At 37.7% G+C, this 21,732-nt stretch overlaps 1 protein-coding gene across 3 annotated transcripts in view; it reads left to right on the top strand.

Moving 5' to 3' along the window:
- Window positions 1-218: 218 nt before the first annotated feature.
- The window catches only part of GABRA1 (gamma-aminobutyric acid type A receptor subunit alpha1), a 40,726-nt gene continuing 19,212 nt past the window's right edge, over window positions 219-21,732 (top strand). The window contains exons 1-5 of one of the 3 annotated variants that reach the window (XM_068205654.1): window positions 219-530; window positions 2,803-2,890; window positions 6,543-6,655; window positions 16,235-16,302; window positions 20,804-21,024. In XM_068205654.1, the coding sequence (XP_068061755.1) occupies window positions 2,817-2,890; window positions 6,543-6,655; window positions 16,235-16,302; window positions 20,804-21,024 (476 nt within the window). In that variant the 5' untranslated portion in view covers window positions 219-530; window positions 2,803-2,816. Of the gene's footprint in view, window positions 531-567; window positions 710-916; window positions 984-2,802; window positions 2,891-6,542; window positions 6,656-16,234; window positions 16,303-20,803; window positions 21,025-21,732 lie in introns of those variants that run through there. The other 2 variants (XM_068205655.1, XM_068205656.1) reach the window with 2 other exon arrangements.

Here is a 21,732-nt window from a genome sequence, read left to right as displayed (position 1 = left end):
TTAATGTACGAGCCTTAAAATAGACTGTTTTGTAAACTGTGAGTGTCTAAAGATGCTCAGCGCAGCCTCCCCCGGCCGCGCAGCCTCCCCCCCAGTAATAATAATGCTGCAGATTGTAGAAGGATTTGAGTCTGCAGCCAGAGAGAAAGGGATTAGGGCGAGAGCACTGGAAGTTAAATTGTGCTGCATATAAAAAATGGGCGGATTGGTCTCTAGATGAGAGCTTGGTACCACCTTCCTTTCTAAAATAAAATCTCTCTGGCATGAAGTCACAGCCTATTTCACATCCGGTTTACCCTGGGACGTATTACTACTGTCTTGGTAAAGAGAAAGCTTTTGTTGTATAGCGGCGGTCGGAATATTGGGAAGAGAAATTTGGGTGCTGAGCCCGGAGGAACGGAGCAGCGGCGGCGATGGCCGAGGCGGAGTGAGCGGCGGAGCCGGAGCCGCGCAGCCTCCGCGCCGGCGGGCGGGCACCCGGCAGGGCAGCGCCGGGCAGCGGCGCCGCGGACCCGCGCCCGAGGGCTCCGGTAAGGGCAGCTGCTGGCTCGCACCCCGGCCGCGCACACGGGCACACACGGGCGCACACGCGGACACACGGACACACGCGGACACACGGACACACGCCCGCACCCCTCCGGGCGCTCCCGGCTGCGGGCACCGCGTCCAGGCGCGCGGGCGGCTCCTCTCCTCTCCTCTCTGTCCGCAGGTACCGCCGGATCGGGGTGATTTCCTTTTTTCCTCTATCCCTCCAGCTTGAAAATCCGCAGCGATCGATGGGCATTGTCAATTATCTTATTTATTTATTTTTTAGCGCGGACTGATTTCCGCCGCTCCCTCGCAAAAGGGTTTTGGGTCTGGGTTTTTCCCTCCCGCGGGCGCGGTGGGAGGGGTGGATGCTCCGGGCCGGGGGATGCAAAGTTGAAATGCCGGGAGGAAAACAAGTCTCGATTTAAGCCTCCGAGAGGAGCAAATCTCTCACAGTGAGTCAAAATGCATCAAAATTCCCCCCTTTTACCCCCGAATTTGTTTTCAGTCGTGCCCCCCCCCCTTTTTTTTTTTATTTTTTTTTTTCCAGTGGGCGCTGCTGAAACGCTCCCAGAAGCGTGGCTCTTGCTCCCATTTTGAATGGGAGAACCGGCGCTGGTTTCTCAGGCGGTGCGGGTAGGGGAGGCGGGGGGCTGCTGGGCTTGCACGTTCATTCAAAGCCTTAATTAACATTTGCTTTCTCCAGCTGCAAGAAACTTTCCTTCTTCGGGATTTATTGTGTCTGGATGGGTTTATTGAAGCAGGGGGTGGTGTTGTGAAGGGGAGCGAGCGTGGAGCTCAACAGATCAAAATAGTTCAGAATAATTCACTTTCCGTTCTTCATCGCAAGGAGCCTTTTGCAAAGGCAGAAGTTGGCAGGACCGAGAGAAGGTGATTTTTGGAGCCACAGATGTTGTCTTTCCCTTTGTAAAGGGGCTGATTACAGGGCAAGTTAAGATGCAGGGTCGTCCCTGAAGATCTTTATCCACACTTTCCTGCCACAGCCAGTTCCTTCCTATCCAGTGAGATTAGCTCAGCCCCATTCAATGCATATCTGCCGATCATTTGGCTATAAACGCATTAATTATATCTCATTGCTTACATACCGCTTTGAAACGGTATTTTATTGATTTAAATTGTCCCTGGGAGTGTGCAGTGAATTGGGGGAGCTTTATTTAAAGCTACATCAACATTTCTATGTACAGTGCTTCATTTTCTCAGGCACGTAAAAACCCCTCCAATTCACTGCTGGGGGAAAACACAGGCTTCGTATTTGTTAACCTTATTTATGTAATGAATCCTAAAAATCGACTGTATTCCAGCACACTTTGAATTGATGTGTAAAGGGACCTGCAACCTCTCCTGGGCAATTAGTTGAATCTGCAGCACTGATGCCACAAATATCAGCTAACTTTTTATTATATCGTTTATTAGAAAGCAGAAGAAACTTTGTGAGTTGTGTTACTTCTTACTCAAAGGTAAACTGAGAGTAACTCAGTGAAGTCTGGAGAGAGTACAGGAAATGTTTGGAGAGGAGGAGAAGGCTGCTAATGCAAAAACATTTCCTAGCAGCATTCAGAGACTGGTAGAGATTTAGGAGATAGTGTGTAGGTTGTCAGCACATGGTTTCATTATGAATTGTGCTCTTTAGCCCTAAAATGTGCCTATGTAGCAGCAGATCATAGAGTTAGAATCTGCTCATTTTAGTCCTTTTCTGATGCTGTATTTCAGGGAAGAGGAGGATAGTTGTATCTCTAGAAGAAAGTTGCTTCCATCACATCAAAGCAAAGCAGTGGTTGTGAGGAAAGCACCACTCTCCTCAGTCACACTACCACACACTGACACCTTCCCAGAGGTTTGGAAGGGCTCAGGCTGGTTCAAGTCAAACAAAAAGGCAATCACACTTGGTTATCTGGAAATGCACTGGAGATTCCTTAACACATTTTCAGCCCAGGGGGAAACTGAGTAAGAATTGCCCCAGAGTTTGGGGGCAGCAGCTTTTACTTGTAATTGTTTTTGCTAAAGTTCAAGAGTAATGCATAAAGAATACACTCTTACCACAAAATAAACCCCATCCTCGGTCTGTGGGTCTAAAAGTAAAAGGTAACCAGGAGAACAGCCAAGGCCATGCACCCTTATTTAGAATGGCATCAGCTCTACTGCTGTGAGGTCATTGCCCGACATCAAATTATTCTGCAGAAGCTTCCAGTGTCAGTTTGTTTTCCCTAATACTTGTTCTAATGTGGGGGATGCTAATGGTTATTTTCCTCCTAGTTCCAGAGTCCACCATGAAGAGACTCCTGGTGCTTTGTGACTGCCTCTGGGCCTGGAGCCTCCTCCTCAATGCACTGACTGAAAGAAGGTGGGGAGATATTTTTTATTTTAGGAACATTTAATTTAATGTAGCAGCATAAGACAAATACTGCATGGGCTGCACTACTACTAAGTGTGTTGGGGGAAGTTAATCCCTGTTCAAGTCCCACCTAAATCTAAGTGAAGTTTAAAAGAGAGCTACAATTTGTTTGCACGAAACTTTTTTGTTCAATATGGTGAAGAGAATAAGCAAAAGCTTTCTGAAACAAATTGAAAATAATCTACCTCTTAAACACCTGTGCAATTTTTTTCTATTCTTATATAATGACTACTCAGAAATACAAGTTACTTCAGAGGGGAAATAAGTATAATAAAGGGCTATTTTTAATCTAAGTGCTTTTAGTAACTTTATTGTGCCTGGAAGCAGAAGCATAATTTAACTTCTTTGTCAGTCAGGACTGTGTGCTAACTTAGTAGTTGTATTGAAAATCTGAAGGAGACTCTTCTGCTGAAGGGAGACTGCTTGCTTGAAGCATTTGTAAGCTCAAAGCCCATGACAGTTATGTCTGAAAGACCATTCTGCACTATTTGTAGAATATTTGTTGAAATCTTAATCTTAAAATGATGTTAGTATTAAGAAAAATATGTAAGCATACAACACCTCATCAAAAAACTAGTAGCTTAACTAAAGACTATAAAGCAGTTTGGAATATGCTTGAAGTGCTGCCTGCAATTCAAAAGTCAGTGATGACATTTAAGAAGACTCTCAGATGTATTTTTGTATTATAAAAAACATGAATGTGCTTGTCAATGGTGTTACCTAATGACCAGAAAGCAGTAAAATATTTTTATTGTCTATAGTGATCTCTAAAAGATCTATTTGTGCCTTGATCTCCACAGTGTCTTCTTATGCATTCACAGTTCTAGAGGAACTTATTTTCTGACTGCCTTGATTTTAAATTTGTGTGGAGTGGTAATGGGAAAGGTTCATCTGCACAAGCATTTCCTTAAAAAAAATAATATAAGAGTGTATGATGCATATAACACCTGCTTTATCAAAAAATCTTTTAGGAAAAAGCCTTTTATTTTTATTAAGATTTGAAGCATTCCTGAAGTGCTTCATCTGACCTAGCTAGAGAATTTTGTGAAAACATATTTATTCTATAGGTATTTGCACATATATCTATGAACATATATTTATTGCAGCTGTAATGGGGGCATGTGCATTCCTAATGTGAGAATTAAAACACATTGGACCAGAGTTTAAAAATCCAATGATGTGTCAGGAATATAATGACCTGTAGATGGAGTCCGTGCACAGTTTTTTATGAGACTGGGGTTTAATGTGAAAACACAATTGCATGCAGTAATTTTTTCTTTAAATCGTACACACCTTACATGAAGTAGATCTGGGTTTAAAGCCATTCTGTCATTGTCAGTTGCCTCGCTTTCCCTCTGGAGTGCTGTTAGTGCTTTATGACAAAAAACCAACTGATAAATTAGATAAAGTGTCTGTGATACAGACAGTCTTTCCACGTCACTCTTGTAATCACAAAAAAGGCCAGCAATAGGACTATTTCAATATGTGTGTTTTGAAAGAAAAGTCACCATCCCTCTGGAGTTACAGTCCACTCCAAATGTGCACAAATGTTCAGAATCTTCCTGTTGTGCCCCTCTGTCAGTTAAACCTCACGGTGCTTTCTACCTTTGCTAAGATGGTGGGAAGAACAGGCGAGGGCACTGACAAATGGGACTTCCACATGGGAGCGGGGCACAACTGCACTGCCTCCAGCCCATCTTCCTGATGCCTCCTCACAAACATGCTCATTTATTTACCATTAACAATTCTGAAGCAGTTATATATCCTTTTCCCACCTTAATACTGATGACCTTCTGCTATCCTTGAGATATGTATGAAGAGCAGCTGTTTTTCTGACAATAAGTGTTATAAAATTTAATCCACTAAAGGTCCTGTGTTGAAATTCTGGAGAAGGTGTTCGAGGAAAGATCCTTTAAAAGATAAAATGCTTGCTAGAGACAGCAGGAGAACTTGTTATTTGGCAACATAGAGGAAGCATAAAAAATATTGTCTGTGACTTAAAATTCAATTGTAGGCATGATCAATAAATATAAATCAACCTATTTTTTTATTAAATGAAGTTGTACAATATAGTTAGAAGAAATTAATACTATTTTTAAAAAAACTGTTAGGTATTTTGCCTTTTCATTAGAAATAATTATTTTTATGCATTAAAACATCCTACTCTATGGAAATAAACCAAAAATTATTCAAACTTCTGTGGATGTCAGTCCTGAAACTGATTTAAATTTATAGTGTTAAATACTCAAACCTGTGCTGCAAAATAAACTTGGAAGCATTTCCAGGGTACCTGTGTACAGGATATCCTTCCTCCTTCTGTTTGTATTTGATCCAATTGGAATGTAAGGCTGGGATACACAAAGGATGTCTGATGCAGCTCACAGAAAAAACATTTCATAGGTATTTTAACAGAACCTGATCATTTTGTATCTCATATTCCTCCTGAGAGGGTCTTTAGTGGTTAGGGCAGGAAGGGCTGGCAGGGCACCTAGAGCCACGTACCCCAGGCAGAAAACAGGCTGGCCAGTGGAAGAATCACTTCTGTCACTAGACCTGATCTGAAGGAAAGCTTTTGGTGCTGCACTGTTTTTCCAGTTCAGTAGTAATGTGTGCAACAAAATGATGTTTTGAAAAGCAGCACTTTTGCTTTTATCACTGATGACTCCATGTGTTTGTAATGGAAGTCTTCCCAGCAATGAATGAAAAACTGCTGCTGGGTTAGGATTTAAAACAAGTGTAATCTATGATTAAGGGAATCATCTGTGACAGGGTATTAGGTAAAGGTCTCAGATTTAAGAAAAAGGTTGATTCTGGTGTCATCTACAGCAGACAGAAACCATTAAGCCTAAGGATTTCATTCTGATTTGTATTGATGGAAGTAAGATTTTGGTACCTGAGTTCAAAGAGCTTTAATTTTATCCTTCTTCAAGTAAAATTTCAGGAACTTTGACTGAGCTAGAGATATATATATAGGGATCTATAAGGGAAGGTTTACAGACACAAGAGATTTTCATATCAACAGATGGTTTTGCTACATATTTGAAAGGCAGAGATGGAGATATTCCTCCAAATCTTACCGCTACAGGAAAATGAGAAATAAAAGCAAAATTACATCTCAATCTACAAAAATGTGCACTCAATCTACTTCTGTATTTAGAAAGAAGATATATCTATTTTTGTCAGTACTTTTCAGTGTTCTAAATTACTTTGTAAATTTGTATCTTTCTTTGTATGCAAACCATTTATAGCTATCATGAATTAAACACATTACTTTTTGCTGACAAATGAGCGTTTTCCTGAGGAAAACACATATTAGCACATTATAAACATTAAGGAGTAATGAGAGAAACATTAAGGAACTGGCATTCTATTTGCTCACTATTTATGGAGGGGCACTGATTTTTTATGATTTTTAAATCTTACAATTGAAGGAGAAAATATAAACGTACAAGAACTCTACAAAGCACTAAAATCTTGTTATTCAGAGGAGGTTATGTGACCATAAACCAGTACGAGCGAGATTGAACGGATTTTGGAATTACTGTTTTCTAAGGTTATTGGTGGATTACTGTGTTTCAGTGTTAACTGTTGTGTATTTCAGCTATGGACAAACCTCATCACAAGATGAACTCAAAGACAACACCACAGTGTTCACCAGAATATTGGATCGTCTTCTGGATGGCTACGACAACCGCTTGAGACCAGGACTGGGAGGTGTGTTGTATTATGATTTTCAATGTTACATGCTAGATAAAAAGTCAGTTAAAACATTATCATTTTTTCCATAATATACTTGTTTTAATTGTTTGTATAGACATAAAGTTATGCTGATATGTAGCTTCTTTTTTTCTCCCAAAAGCCATGCCTTCCCTGTCTTTTGCATACTAGGTTTTCTCACACTTACACCCAAAAGAAGAAGAAAATGGTTCACAATTCAAGAAGACCTCTGAATGGACAATAAAACTTTGAATGTATAAAGAATAGAAGAGAAAAAAATACAACCTGTGGCCTGACAAATGACAAGTTGATGAATGAGACCTAAATAGGCCTCATATATCTATGACTATTTTCATGAGGATTTGTGTTTTTAAAAGTGAAAGTATCAATCTATCCTAGTAGATTGTCTCAGAGAAGTTTTTAAGATTTTTTTTTTCCTATTGAGATATGTAAGGATTTGTTTCTGTAACAGTTTTTCTTCACAGTTTGATAAAAATGTCTTCTTCTGCTCTTGGTGCTGAATCCAGAGAAAGGCATAAAACCACATAGCAATTATGTCTTTATAAAAACATTGTTACAAAAACTTGGTCTTCATCAACATCTCTGTGTTCACTCTTTGATTTGTTCTACCGTGACATGGTCCCAAAATTGGGTCTTAACAGCTTACTGTTCACACTCATGGAAATTCTAAATGGACAAGCACAAATCTGCTCTTTTCACTGCATGGAAAGGTTGGCTTTACTTCTTTCAAACATCCTTTCTCTTTTTTCCTTTTGGGCTCTTCAGATAAAATAAAACTGAGCAACCCACCCCACAAAATATAGTTCAGACTGTTTTCCTACACTCACTCTCAGAGGAACTGCAGTATAAGGGGGTATTACATTAAGAATTCTTGTATCATCCCCTGTGGATGAAATGGAAGGTAATTAAGTGTAAGGTTATTCTGTGGTTTGAAGCTACCATCCTGCAACTGTTCTTGAATTGAGCCAAGCTCTTCAATAAATTGACTTCACTGATTTTGAGGAATGGCTAAAGATAAAATTCTGATTAAAATGTATTAATTAACACATTTAAAAATGTCTTGGTCTATAAATCTTTGACTGCAATTTCAAGTAATAGACAACAAAATAAGAGTCATTTTTTACTTTTATCTACCCGTATTATTGCCTGCTTTCTTGTGAACCCTTGACCTAGGGTAGATAAATGTTCCTTTATTCTTTGTTTAATGGAACTGTAAAGTTCAGTCATCTACTCTATCACAGTAAATAAAGCACAGAAGGCAATAAATAAATGAAACTCTGTAAACTGAGTCTGGTACATGTCTACAAGAAAAATCTGAGCATACGATGATTTCTTATATGAGTTTTATGGATATAATGGTTTATTTAAACAGATACTAGAAGGGAAAATAGAGGGAGATGCAGAGAAAAGATTTTCTCTCACTCACTGGATTGCAGTTTAGAGAACTAAGCATATCAGTATCAACTCTTATGTCTGTGTCTTTACATATATGTTTCTGAATGCAGACTTCAAAGGCGTACTCATGAAAGAATCATCTGGTCCAGTGGTCCAGTTCAAACTTACTCCTGACAGAAAGGAAATTAACCTCTTCACAAAGTTAAATGGCAATGAGTATGGCTTTTGAAAGCAACGAGTGATGGGGAGTATGGGGTGGAGGGAAGGAAGGATTGGAGTAGTTTCTCTAACTAAGGGTTAGAGAAATTTAAATAATCTCTGCATCCTTCCTTTTTTTGAATTGTGTTACCTGTTCCTGCCTGTAACCAAGAACCTTGAATTAATAATTTTCCTTCTGCAGAGTATACTGTATTTTCATGGTGTCAGTTCAGCAAATTTCTCTTTTGTGTTTGTCAGCTTTGAACACTAGAAATAAGAGTACTATGGCTTTTAAAAAAATTCCACATCTGAGTAAATTGTAAGCAGTAAATTAATGTTTGAAATCGACTATAGTAAGAAGGAGATATAGTCTTTTTACCATTGAATAAGGCATTATTGAAAAGATATAAGTTATAGATTTCAAAAACTAGGGACAAATACCTAGGCTGATGTTTTCAGTCCTGGTAGCAACTTATATGAAAGGGTGTGCTCAGGAATTTGGAAATTCACATCTTCAAAACCTTCTTCCTAAGGTATCTAAATCTGAGTGAAGAACCTCAGGATGACTCAATTTTGACAGCTAAGTTAGATTCTCAGTATAATGGGGAAATGTATTCTGAAGTGTTCCATGCATAAAAATATCCAGTGAGAAATCTAAATCAATGTAAAAAATATAGCATGAGTTTTGGAGTTGGAAGTTCACCAGCCTTCTCTCATAGCATGACTTGATACTGCAAATTTTAAAGTGCATGGAAAAGCAGTGGTTTCATTTTTCTTCCCAATATCAGTGATGGCTTCTTGTTAAATATTTTGATCAGAACACAATTTTTATCCACTCTGAAGCAAAAGTTAAGAAATCTACCAATGTAACAATATTTTTAGATATATAGAATTGTCTCTATAACTCCTTCCATTTAGCTGTGATTTAGCTATTGGAAAATTTAAGAGGCCAGAAACCCTCCTTATATGTTACATTGATAAATTTCATGCAGTTAGGCACAGTGTACATCTGTGTATCACAGAGTGCACTATAGCACTCTTCCAATCATCCAGAACTGTCTATTCTCTTTCTATGCCTTCTGAGTAGCAGCAGCTGAGGTAAAACAATGCCTGGTGCAGTTACTTTGTGTTACAGAAAAGGGCACATTGCAGAAAACTCTGGTTATCCAGTACGACCTCTCCTCCTGTAGTGCAGGTTTTCAAATCTCTACACCCACAGAAACAGAGGTGTGTGCATGAACAGAAGCAGAAAAGAGACCAATTTCTCTCTTTCTCACCTATGGAATAAAAGGTAGATGATAATTTCTTCAGTAAGGTTATTTGTTTTTCCTTCCTTGCCATTATGTGTATGCATGAAGAATTCAGCAATGAAAAGCTATCTTTAGTTACTAAAAAATTGTAATGAATTGTAGAAGGGGTTTGATCTTGATCTTGGTTCTACTTATTTATAGAAGTAAATTCATCCTTTTTGAAATAAACACCATGATATTTTTCAATCCCAAGTTTGAAAACACCCTGTTAGTGTGGTGAACGGTTTTACTGTTTGGTAGAAGTGTCCTGGTGCAGCCAATGAGGCACCATGAAGCCAAGAACAACCTTCTGGAGAAATCTCATTACAAAGATTCACTGTAGCAGCTATTCTTTGTATTCATGGGAAAGGTGGAGCATTAAGATAATGAAAAATTTAGAGGTGTTGAATTTTGAATCACCCTTTGAGCATGCACAGAATAAGTACTAGATTACAATTAACTCTGCCCTTGCCTTTTTTTGCATCTTCTTTTGAGGTATTACTTCAAAAGGAAAACTAAAAGTCATATATGCTCCATAAAGAGTATGGGAATGGAAATTATCATCAGATAAACCAAGAAGGCCATATCTGAAGTTAAATGAGAACCTCTGAGCAGTTTGCCATTACACAAAGGGGAAAGAAAGAATTATTTCTCATTAACCAGAATATTATACAGTGGAGCTGGTAACCCACAGGGAAAAATTATAGTGATTGTGTATGCTTGTTATTCAAAAACTGGCATCATTGATAAAATTAATCTGATTATTTTTTAAAAGAGCATGCAACACCATGTTATGCATTAGCACATTTGCACTTCTTATCAATAATTATTGATACAAATTATGTTATTTACTTGTTTTGCCTCCTTCATATGTGGGCTTAGTCACTTAGGCAGACACTGCTGGAAATAGCATCTGTTGTACCCATCCATAAACATGAACAAATAGTTACATTTAGTAATTTATGCATGGAAAATAGAACTTACAAAATGAATGTAAAAATGTTATGAATGATACTAGAGGACACCTATTGACTCTATGAGAGGATAATCATTTACAAAAAGCAAGGAGGAGGATTTGCAGAGAGTAACATATTGAAGCTGAAAAAGTCATGTCAGACATTAGGGAAAAAACCCAAGGGAAGTCATTGAGGTAATGGCATAATTTTCTGTGGAAACTACCTAGAACTAGAGGTGATCAAAAATGGCCTAAATAATAAAAATGCTGATCTCTATTCAAATACACAGTCCTGAAAAAACCAAAGGATCAAACAGAAATAAGAAGCAAAATTCACTTCAGTGTCTAGTGATGTTTCCTAGTAATGTACTGTATCTACTGTGTGATTTAAAAAAATGAAAAGCAATGAAAAAGGGTGGAAAAAATAAGTTCCTCAGGTAAATGGATATGCCATTTCCTTTTGTCTTCATGTGGAGCATAGAGATGATCCCTGGGTTGCCACCACAGCAGGTTTGAAGTGCCACAGTGGAGACAGGGAAGACTTGCTTAGGCCAGGTTGTATTTAGTGATGAGATTCATTAACATGAAATCAGGGACAACTACAGATTTTCTAAGACTTTCACCATTTTCATCTCATCTCCCTAAAACTAGAGGATATCACAAGCTCTGAGACCTTTTAAATAAGAATAAAGGTAAAAGTGGCTTATCCCCTTGAGAGGGATTTATTAATAGAAAGATTAATACAGAACAAACAATGGGTTTGATTTGACAGACCAGAATCTTCCTGAATTAAATTTGGTTTTACTGTTGGGTTGAATGCCCAGTAGATCACCCCAAGTAGATTATCAACTTGAGTATTGAACAGATTTATACTTATTTTATGCTGTCAGTAAAAGGTATTTGTTGATGTCTCCTGTGTGATGTTTATCAAAATTGAGTGAGATGGTCCTTAAGTGGAACATCAGTCAATCTCAGGCAATTCATTACTTCCACAGACTGGAAGGGATGGGGAAATGAACCTCACAATATTATGTGAATTAGATTTTAAGTTTCAGTTTTATGAGAACATATAAAATATGTTTATATATAACATGATTTTTATAAATAAACATATAAATTTCCACTTGGTTATTGAGGTCCCAATGGAAATTGATGGATTTTAACATATATAGTTAACATATATAGTTTTAACATATATATAAAGTTTAGGGAAAATAAGGGTTTTGTTTGTATGCATAATAAAAACTTAAATGATTCTACTCTAAATGAAAAGACCTCACCCCTACACATTATTCTCTAAGTAAAGAAGGACCAGATGTTGCACTTAACTTTGTAAAACTGAAGGGGCTGATTTTGGTCTTTTTTTCCACTCTGTAGGCACCAGATTAATGTAAAGACAATTGTAAAAAGCCTTAGAAAATCCTGGGAAAATAGATTTAATAAAAGAATAGGGAGGTAGGTAGGATGTGAGCAGCTTTGAGCAGTTAATTGGCATGTGCAGGTCCCAGTAACCTCAGCACAGACTGCAGTGGCTGATCACAGGACAGCTCACTCTTCTCCCTTTTGGTCTCTACTCTTACTAATGCAGCAGCAAAAATTTCCTATGAGTGCATTTGTTGTGGTTCTTCAATCAAAATTCCTCACAGGACACAGCTGGGCTGATTACTCTAAGTATACACTGTACAGGTATCACAATTCCTTTCATTCAAAGCCAGGGGAAATGTCTCCTCCATATTAATAATTATAGCACAGACAGACATGAGACATATGGGAAGAACAAGTGCATTACCAAAAAATAGAATTAACTTAATCCACCAAAATGTGCAATTCAAATAAACCTTGTGCTCAAATACTGGCAGATCATAAAGGGAAATATTTTCATGTATGGTCTCTCCTGATAAATAGGCTTATTTCCTGCTGTTAAAATAATTCTGTATTTCTTATTTTGTTCTCAATTTATAATCCAGTCACAATTCTAGCAATAATGAGATCCCTGGGAGTTTAAATCAAAATATTTATTGTTACTAATTTTGAGTTTATGCTAGTCTAGCATCATTAGCAAAACACAGTATTTGTAAACAGTAAAATTACAGTAGTTGAGGTTGACTTATGCTTTCATCGCTGTACCTGGATCAATTCCCAAAGCTGTGTTCCACAGTGTCTGGGTGTGGTGCTCAGCTGCTTTTTTTGCTGCTCAGTAATTGCTTGGACCCTGTGATTGCCTTATAGTCAAACCAGTAAGTCATTATTAATTTCCTTAGGGTTTTTTACTGAAATTGTTACATGTTCTACAGATATCCCTACATTACTTACTCCTGGTTCATGAGATAGATGTCATAGTCAAGAGACATAGTTATGCATCTTTGGAGCTGCTGGATTTCTCTTCAGCAATCCAATTAGCTCCTGACCTGAGCCTGTTTTGGTCAATGACTAGGACTTTTATCCAGTTCTCAGGGATATTGTGAAGGTTTTGAATACGGCTCAGGATTTGTGGTTCCTGAAAAAAGCATTCTGAGCATTTGAAGCACAATTTAAGCCTTCCCATGGTAATCAAGATGCAAATTGAACATGGGTAACCTTGATTCTAAATATATATATCTCAACTGTATTAGTAAACACATGTCCTGTTCAAGAGTGACTCAGAACTTCTGAAGCACTTAACTAAGCACAGTTGAATCATCTAATTAGTGAAACAGTAAACAAAAATTTCAAAACCTCCTTACTGCTTTGGAGCAAGTAATCTTTCTGTTTTGATACACCCTTTTTCATTGGTCTTGAAAGTGAGGTACACACCAAAGAAAAAAAAAATTGGTGGTCTGTACATTGGTTTATCTGCATTTGAGAGGATTAGGTACACTGAAAAAGTGTAATCTGTGTGAAGATGACACAATCTCATCTGAGTTCATAATCTGAATTTTATAATTTTCATGTGATTTATGTGTCACTTAAATTATTTTCAACATTATACAGAAATAAAAAGCATCGTTTATTTTTTCACTCCCTTGGAAAGCTTTCTTCTTAGTGCAAAAGTCTTAAGTTTCCATTTTGTGTCCTCAAGTGGTTTCCTTAAGCCTCAGCCTCTCTTCCATGACTACATGTCTCCCAAAGCCAGAACTGAGAATAGCAAAACATGATTCAAAGAGCATATTCTGTGTTTGTGCAGGCAAGCCAGCTGAATTATATTAAACAGAACCTTGCTCAGAGCTGGGACTCTTAAGGGACTCACCATCCTTTTGTGTTTGAAGAACTTCTAGAATCTTCTCTCTCCCAAAGTGCCTCAGAGGAAAGAGGACAAGAGGGGTGAGGAACAAGGATGAAAGATCTTTAAAAGCCATTTGAGATTCACTTTTCAGTATGTAAAAGGCTAATAGATTTCAGGATGGTATCAGTTTCTCAGTCTTAAGGAAAGGTGATTGGGTAGCTGGAGTCCATTCAGCAATGTTTTACCGTCCTTTTTCTGCCCACTGTTTCCTACATGACCCCAGCCTCTTGAGCTTTTGTGACAGTGATGGGCTGAAGGACAGAATCCTTTCCTCCCAAGCCAAGTAATTTCTGAAGTATAATATGCCTCTTTCAGTTCCAGAAAGTCAAATTCTCACCATGAACTTCTTTAAGTCCAGAGACAATTAGATGTCAAGAAAATACTGAAATTTCTTTAAGTCAATTGAAAAGTTTGCAAATAACTCTGAGGTCACATATTAATTCAACTGAACACCTAAGGAGGAAATGTCACTCATCCAGTGCTTTTCTCAATAGTCACTGTATTTTGTACACCTCTTAGTCACAAATATAAAGAATAACAATAATATTAAGCAATTCAGCCAAATCATAGTATTTTACTTTCCTTGATTTTGAATAATACATTGGAAATGTGATAATTTTAAAGAGTCCTGAAGATTACTTTTGATACCACCTAATTTTTGCATTAATTTATTAACAGAATATATTTCATCAACTGCATTCCTAGACCAACATTAGAATCAAGTCTAATACTACATTTTGATTTTTGCTGTCTGACAAAAGGACATATTTTATCATACCTATACTAGATATTTATAGGAAACTGTTTCCATTTTTATATATTTAGAAGTTGCACACTGTTTTTGAATGAAAGTGAAAGACCTCTATGAGCATTGTGGAGCACTGATTTTCATTAGAACTTTTGCACAGGTACAGAAATGTATATTGTAACTGGCTGCTTAATCCTGAGTCCTTTTTTACTTCCCTTCAGTCTGAATTTTCATGTCAGATGGAACAAATTGTATATAAACAGTCCAAAATCTTTTGAAGTCAGATGGTTGTATTAAATTAGGGAGGTTTCATTTCTTATTTTGCAATATTTAAATAACATTTAAATACATAAACATTTCTTAGTTTTAGGAAAATTTTTGTCTGCTACATGTCTGCTTACTACACATATACTACAGTGTTTTCTTTATGATTACTTTTAATATTCCAGATTACTCGATTTATTTATTTTTGAAAGTTATTTCAGAAATGTTATCACTTGTTCCATGTTTGAAACCTCTACCAAAACCCTTATGCTGGCTTGTGGAGCACAATAGTAAATGTGTCCAGGCTTACATCACCATAACTTTGGGAAGCTGATGGGGTTAGCTGCATTCAACACTGCTGGGGTTCCTGCCTCCAGGTGGTGTTACTCCCTGCAGCTATATTTAATTCAACTGGGTTACTGTGATATATGGCATCCTGGGTGAATATTTTGCTACGTGTGCCCTAGAAAATACCAGTGTGCTCAGAAGTGACTGATCCTGTGTGTGTCTGTAGAGGGAGAGGAGAGGAAGGGGAGAAGTTCAGCTTGGCTGTTTCTCCAAATGTCTTTTGCCAGTCCATCTAAAGTCGGATGTTTGACCTCTTTCTCGAGATCAACATCAGTTGAGGCATCTCAGCACTTGTGACCACTAAAATCACTGTTTTTTTCTGACATATCCAATGTCATTGTGCCATGGAGCAAATGGACATCCTGGAAATCATGGAGGAGTCCAGCTTTATGATGCAGCACATGTATATAATCTGTGTTATGTACTTGTTACAGATTTCTGAAGTATTATTGGTACTAATCTATCATTTAGGCTTATAGGACTGAAGGGTTTACTTTCTGAAAACATTTACACAGATGATTCCAGAAGGGAAGCTTAGCTGATGTTTATTTGGAAAAGTTTTACCTCCTTTTTGTTTATTGAAGTGAAGGGTAATACAGCCATTTCTAACTCATACCAATAAAGTATATTCATGTTTGTATACCCCATAATGAATTCTCTCTCTTCTGTGTTCTTGGTCTCCATACAAAATACATAACTTGCATGCCCAGGGTTAATTATTAGAGACCTTATTCTAGCTTGCCCAGAAACTGTGTACCCAATGAGATATTAGAATACTGTGTACAATATTCAGCACTGGTTACAGTGTCAGAAAAGAAGATTTATCAGTTAAAGTATGAAAAGATTTCCACAACAGCGGAACTGTTTCCACTCAAAAAGTTCTGTGGAAAAACTGTAAAAAAAAAAAAAAAAAATTGCTGACAATATTGACTGTGAAATTACTTCTACAGTAAATTCTCAGGATTGTATTGCAGAACAATTTCAGAATGGCTAATCAAAGCCAATAATTTCTCTATTTATTGTGAGAATTGGTAGTGGTAAGATCTAATGAAGGCTGTTTATAGACACTCACTGTCCTAATTTCCTGCTTCATCAGAGCGTGTAACTGAAGTGAAGACTGACATCTTCGTCACCAGTTTTGGGCCTGTTTCAGACCATGATATGGTAAGTGATGGCCTATATTTCTACAGTACTCATTTTCTCTTGTCTTTTTAATTTTGAGGATGAAAGATCTATGCAATAACTTATTTACCCCTTTTAAGGCTGGGCTTTCTTAAAGCCCTTGATTTGAAAATGCCATCAGCTTTTATGTGCTACTGTTCCTGCTGCTGTGACTGCATTTAAAGTGCCCGGAAATTAGAAGCCTCAGTGACTTTAATAACGTGTTTTAACAGACTTTATATTTGCTACATAATATATTATGAAATTCATTAGGGTTTGGATCCATATTCTTCTGAGAGTGATTGCTTAGGTCCTTGCTGGCACATCACTGATCCCATTTGCCAAGAAAGATCATCATCTTAAAATGCAATTAACACTTGTGCCTATGGTGTGACATCTGTACAGTCTAACCTGTATTTTTATATTAAAAGCTACTGATCAATGGAAAGTGACTTTCCTAGATCTTGGCTGCTAAAAAGAGAAGATTAATGAGAGAATTACTGTCATTGCTTTATGGAATGAATATTAAAATCAAATTTCCAGATAACTGCAGGGAATGGAGATGTTCAGAAAACTGAATGAAGATGTTGTGAGCCCTGGTCTTAAGAGATACCAAGAGTTGTGTAGAAATTTGGATAAGGTACTTAAAATTTTCCATATAAATGAGGTTTGCACAAATAGATGGCTATTGAATAGGGTAAAGCCTGGTCTGCAGCCACGTGTATCTGCTGGATGCTGTGTTAGGACGAATGCTAGAAACATCCTTGTTGATCTAAATGAAGAAATGAAAGCAGTTCAAACTTGTAGCTGGCTACATTGTGCTAAATACACTTAGCAAAAGAAAGATTAAAAAAAAACTGAAAAAATAAGTAGAGGAAAGGGAACAAGTTCCATTTCTGATTACAAAATTGTCAGCTGCTTAATTTGAACTAAAAATGCAGCTAAGCCTTAAACACCAGGTTATTACAAGTTTCTGACTACTCAAAACAATGTTAAGGAATGGAAAACCAGAAAAAGTAACTTTTACAAGACAGTTTGTTTTTCTAAGTGAACTCTATGAAAAGACACCATTTTTTGATTTCTTGGAAAACAGTACTTATAAAAGTACAGTTAAATTTACAAATGCCACCGATACCCATACCATGTTGGCTCCCGTTTTTCAGTCAGTTAAACAGGAGAAAGAATTCATCATCCTCTTAATAAAATGTGTGACCAAGAAACACAGAGGCAGGTGTTCATATATTTTGAAAACCAAAGAATTCACAGAAAAGTATTTAGTGTAAAACTCCTACTCACCTCCCATAAAAAGTAATGTGTGTGCAGCCCACTCATGTTAAACCTTTGCTTGAGGAACTAGGTGTGAAACCAGAGACAGAAAGAAAAATGGAAGAGTTTTCCAGAACCCAGAGTTGATATGAATTCCACTGCACACTGAGTGCAGTGTGCTCCGTGCACTGGCAGGTTGGCAGCAGCCACCCTCAGCTGGGGCTCCCCTGCCCCACCATGTGCAGCCTGGGCTGGGGCCGTGCGAGGCAAGGGGAGGATGAGCTGTGTCTGTGCCTGAGCCTGGCCAGGGGCTCCTCCAGCTCACACTGAGTGTTAGGAAAACACAGCCACCCTGAGCTGCCAGCACACCTCAGCCATCTGTTTGCAGGATCCAGGGAGGCACTTCCATGGATAAGTCAGGGTGCTCCTACCCACTCTCTTCTAAGAGCAGCATAGACATAACCTGTTATTCTATAAAGAGATTGTCTTGGCTTGTTCTTATGCTTGTAAATAAAGTTAAATGGGAGAAAAGCATTTTTTAAAATAATATCATCTTTTTTGGAAGAACTTTGCAGGTTTTTAGGCATGCTTACATGGTGGATGGAGCTGAACAACATATTTGGCTATTCTCATACAGTCATTTTTGTGAAAATTTTTGATGTATATTTTTTGGAATAAGAAGCATTTCAAAATTAACTTTTTCATAAAGACAGATTTTTTTTTCTAGTAAACCTTCATTCCTAGTTTTTCTGTACAGTTAGCTATTCTGGAATGATCTTTTCTATCTTACTATCTTCCTGTACAGAACCTCGTGTAGACCATAGAGTGGTCTATCCTGTGAATAAACAATCTCCAGGGAGAAGTATCAGAAGAGTAAATTAGAGAACATTTAAGTCAAAGTGTTATAAATATTCAACACTATATAATTTATTCAAAGTGCAGATAGGAATCTTCTGTTTTTAACCTGCACACTGTGGAATGAATGAAGAGTCTCTGCTGTGGACAATTTATTCCAAATTCCACCTCACTCATTTATCTGTACATAGGCCACTGCTATTGTACATGGTCTAGAGAAAATCCTTCTGCTCCCTGGTTCTGTATGCCCCTCTGCTGTAGAAAAAAGCCCTAATCAGAGTATCTGATGGCTCGGCCCAAAAGATCAGCTGTCTGTCAGGATTCATTTGAGGAGAATTAATGTACATGCTTAAGTGGGTAGTGAAAGCTGAAAAGCTGAGATATCTCAGCCAAAATTAATTCACTCTATATGGTGTGATGACCTGGGATAGGGAAAGAGCCTGTGCCAGGCATGACCTGCCAGCTACTTTTTAATTGAATTTTATCTTATGCTGTCAGGACCCTTATCAAATCTTTCTGACTCCTTGTCCTTTTCCAACAAATGAACCTTGTGTTTGTATGAAGTGAAAAGCCAGACTCTCTTTCCTCAACCTGTACCACCTCCCACTCACCCCCTTTGCAGCTGAAGGAGAAAAAGGGAATGGCTTACATGCACACTGAAAGGATCTCACCTTCTGGGCATGTCTTTTACCTTTCCCATGTGTGTAGGAGGAAATTTTCTTTGATGCTAGTAAAACATGGAGAAAATCCAAAATTTTAATGATGGATACTGTCTCCTACACCTCCTTCTTGCCTACTCTGTTGCACAGCTGGGACGGGATTTGGTCACAATTCAACCTAAGGCCATGACCCAGCAAAATTCTGAAGCAAATAATTGGTTATAAGTGCAAACTGCTTTCACTGAAGCTGAATAAACTCAGCCTTCAACAGTTCACTGAGCAAGTGATTAAAGAAATGGAAATACAACTAAGTATGCACCCAAATTATTCACAGGTCTAAGATATAAATAAATTAAAATTAAATTTAAAAATCCACCAAACAAACCCAAAATTAGAACAATCCATGTAATTACATTTCCATGTTAAAAAAAAAATATTCAGGCATTTCATACCCTAAAAGTGGGAAAAACACACATCAGTACATCAGTAAGAATCACCATTCTTTCTTGCTAATAGTTGCACAAGGAATAAACAGCTCAAAAGTGCTTATGTTGTATGGAGTGTTGCTGGTTGTTAAAATGAAAAGACACAAATCTAAAGGAATTTGCTGTGGAGACATTTTGCATGCTCCTTCCAGAATGTTTCTCTTTATTATCAAGTTTGTCAGGATGGCTCTACTCCTTATAGCTCTGTGTGCCTTCACACACAGGAGTTCTCTCTGTTCCAGGATTTCGTATCTCCATTTGCAGGAAATCTCAGCAGAGATCCATTTCTCAGGTTCCATTTCTCAGCCAAAAGAGTCTCATTCAGAGTAACTCAGAACCATTTTTGGATAACTGCTTTTGATGTTTATCAAAATATCAAAGATGGAAGGGGCAGGATGATCCCAAACTGAACATCCACATGAGGATGGAATTTTTCCCTGGGAAAACACTGCACTATGCTGCAGTCACAGTTTTTCATATTTTCAGTCCATCTATACTTTATGTATAGTATTCCAGCATATCTTTCTTTTTTTTCCACTCTTTCCCTCTTGGTTCCTGTTGCTTTATCACAAATATTTCTTTCATTTTATAGTGAATGTTGGTTATTTTGGTTGTCCCCATGCCCACTGAGTCAGGCACTGGTTCTCTCCCTCCCTGGCCCAGTCCCTGTGCAATCAGGCTGTCACTCTTGGCCCAAAGGCGCCCTCAGCTTGGCCTCTTTGTAGCCCAACCATTTCACCCAATGAACCATTCCACATCTCACCAATCAGACCACAGAATTTGAGTGGACTGTGAACTTTCTGCAGGTTGATCACAAGTTTATGCTAACGAGACATTTAGAACAGAAGGCTGTATTAAGACCCTGCCTCACAAGGCTTATTTTACTCTGACGCACATTTCCTGTGCCACACATACTGGCCACCTATCTGCAGCTTCAAATTACAGTTCAAGCAGGAAAAGGGTGAATTATTTTGTTTCCATTGTATTATATCTAACTCATGGGCAACTTTTGAAATACTTCCTGATGTTTATTGTGTTGAACACAGTAATGGTACTGTAACTGTTTAATAACCAGCTTAAGGTACATTGTAAGTAATACAGCAAATAAACATTCTGATAATGACAAATTTCATTAATAGTCATCTTTCTTCTGGGGAATGGTAAGAACATACTTTTCAAGTTCCCATATTGCAACATATGACATCATAAGTGTTTCCCTTTTTTTCTGAATTGATGTAGGAATACACTATAGATGTATTTTTCCGCCAAAGCTGGAAAGATGAGAGATTAAAATTCAAAGGACCTATGACTGTTCTTCGGTTAAATAATTTAATGGCCAGCAAAATTTGGACACCTGATACCTTTTTCCACAATGGAAAGAAGTCAGTGGCTCATAACATGACAATGCCAAATAAACTATTACGAATCACAGAGGATGGGACGTTGCTATACACAATGAGGTGAGCCCTAAAACATTACATCCTTCATTTAGTTTTACAATTTAACTTGTGAAAGCATATTTTCCAGATAGGAAACTGGTACTTTTTTGAGCACAATTTGATTCCTGCTTAATTATTATTTTCACAATGGGCCTTGGGATGATGGGCAAACTGAACTGTTTGCAGTGTTTATTTTTCCTCTCCTGCTGTGCTACCTCTATGGTCCCTGGATGCATCTTAATGCTTGATTTTAAAAAGGCTCTTACAGTATTAGGAATCCATCAGTTTGAAGAGAATCTTAATTTGGCATTGCTTTCAAGGATTCCATCAGCAAGTATAATAAAGCCTGAAAGTTTAGTATAATCTGTACTCCTAAATTGTGTTCAAGGGTCTTTAATCTTTGGGTCGTACAGAAAGCAGATTCTAAGAACAAACAGATGCACACAGAATTCATTAACCATTCTTAATATTTCTTGTGCTTGGGATTATAAAGCATGACGGCATAAAAACAGACATTTCTTTTTCCATTGATTAAAGCATTCGGAAATTTAGGAGAAATTTTTTTTTCTGTGCTGACAGCATTCATTGGAAATATATTATTCTCTTCATGGATAACTGAACTTTAGCTGTCCAGTTGTTAGAGGAGTTAAATAAATCCTTTTGAAATAATGATGATATACAGTCATGCAAACATTCTGGATTAAAAACCTACAAATTAAAATATGAAAA

The sequence above is a fragment of the Anomalospiza imberbis genome, chromosome 15 (assembly GCF_031753505.1).
Source record: "Anomalospiza imberbis isolate Cuckoo-Finch-1a 21T00152 chromosome 15, ASM3175350v1, whole genome shotgun sequence".
NCBI lineage: Eukaryota > Metazoa > Chordata > Aves > Passeriformes > Viduidae > Anomalospiza > Anomalospiza imberbis.
This window is presented reverse-complemented; position numbering and strand designations above follow the sequence as displayed.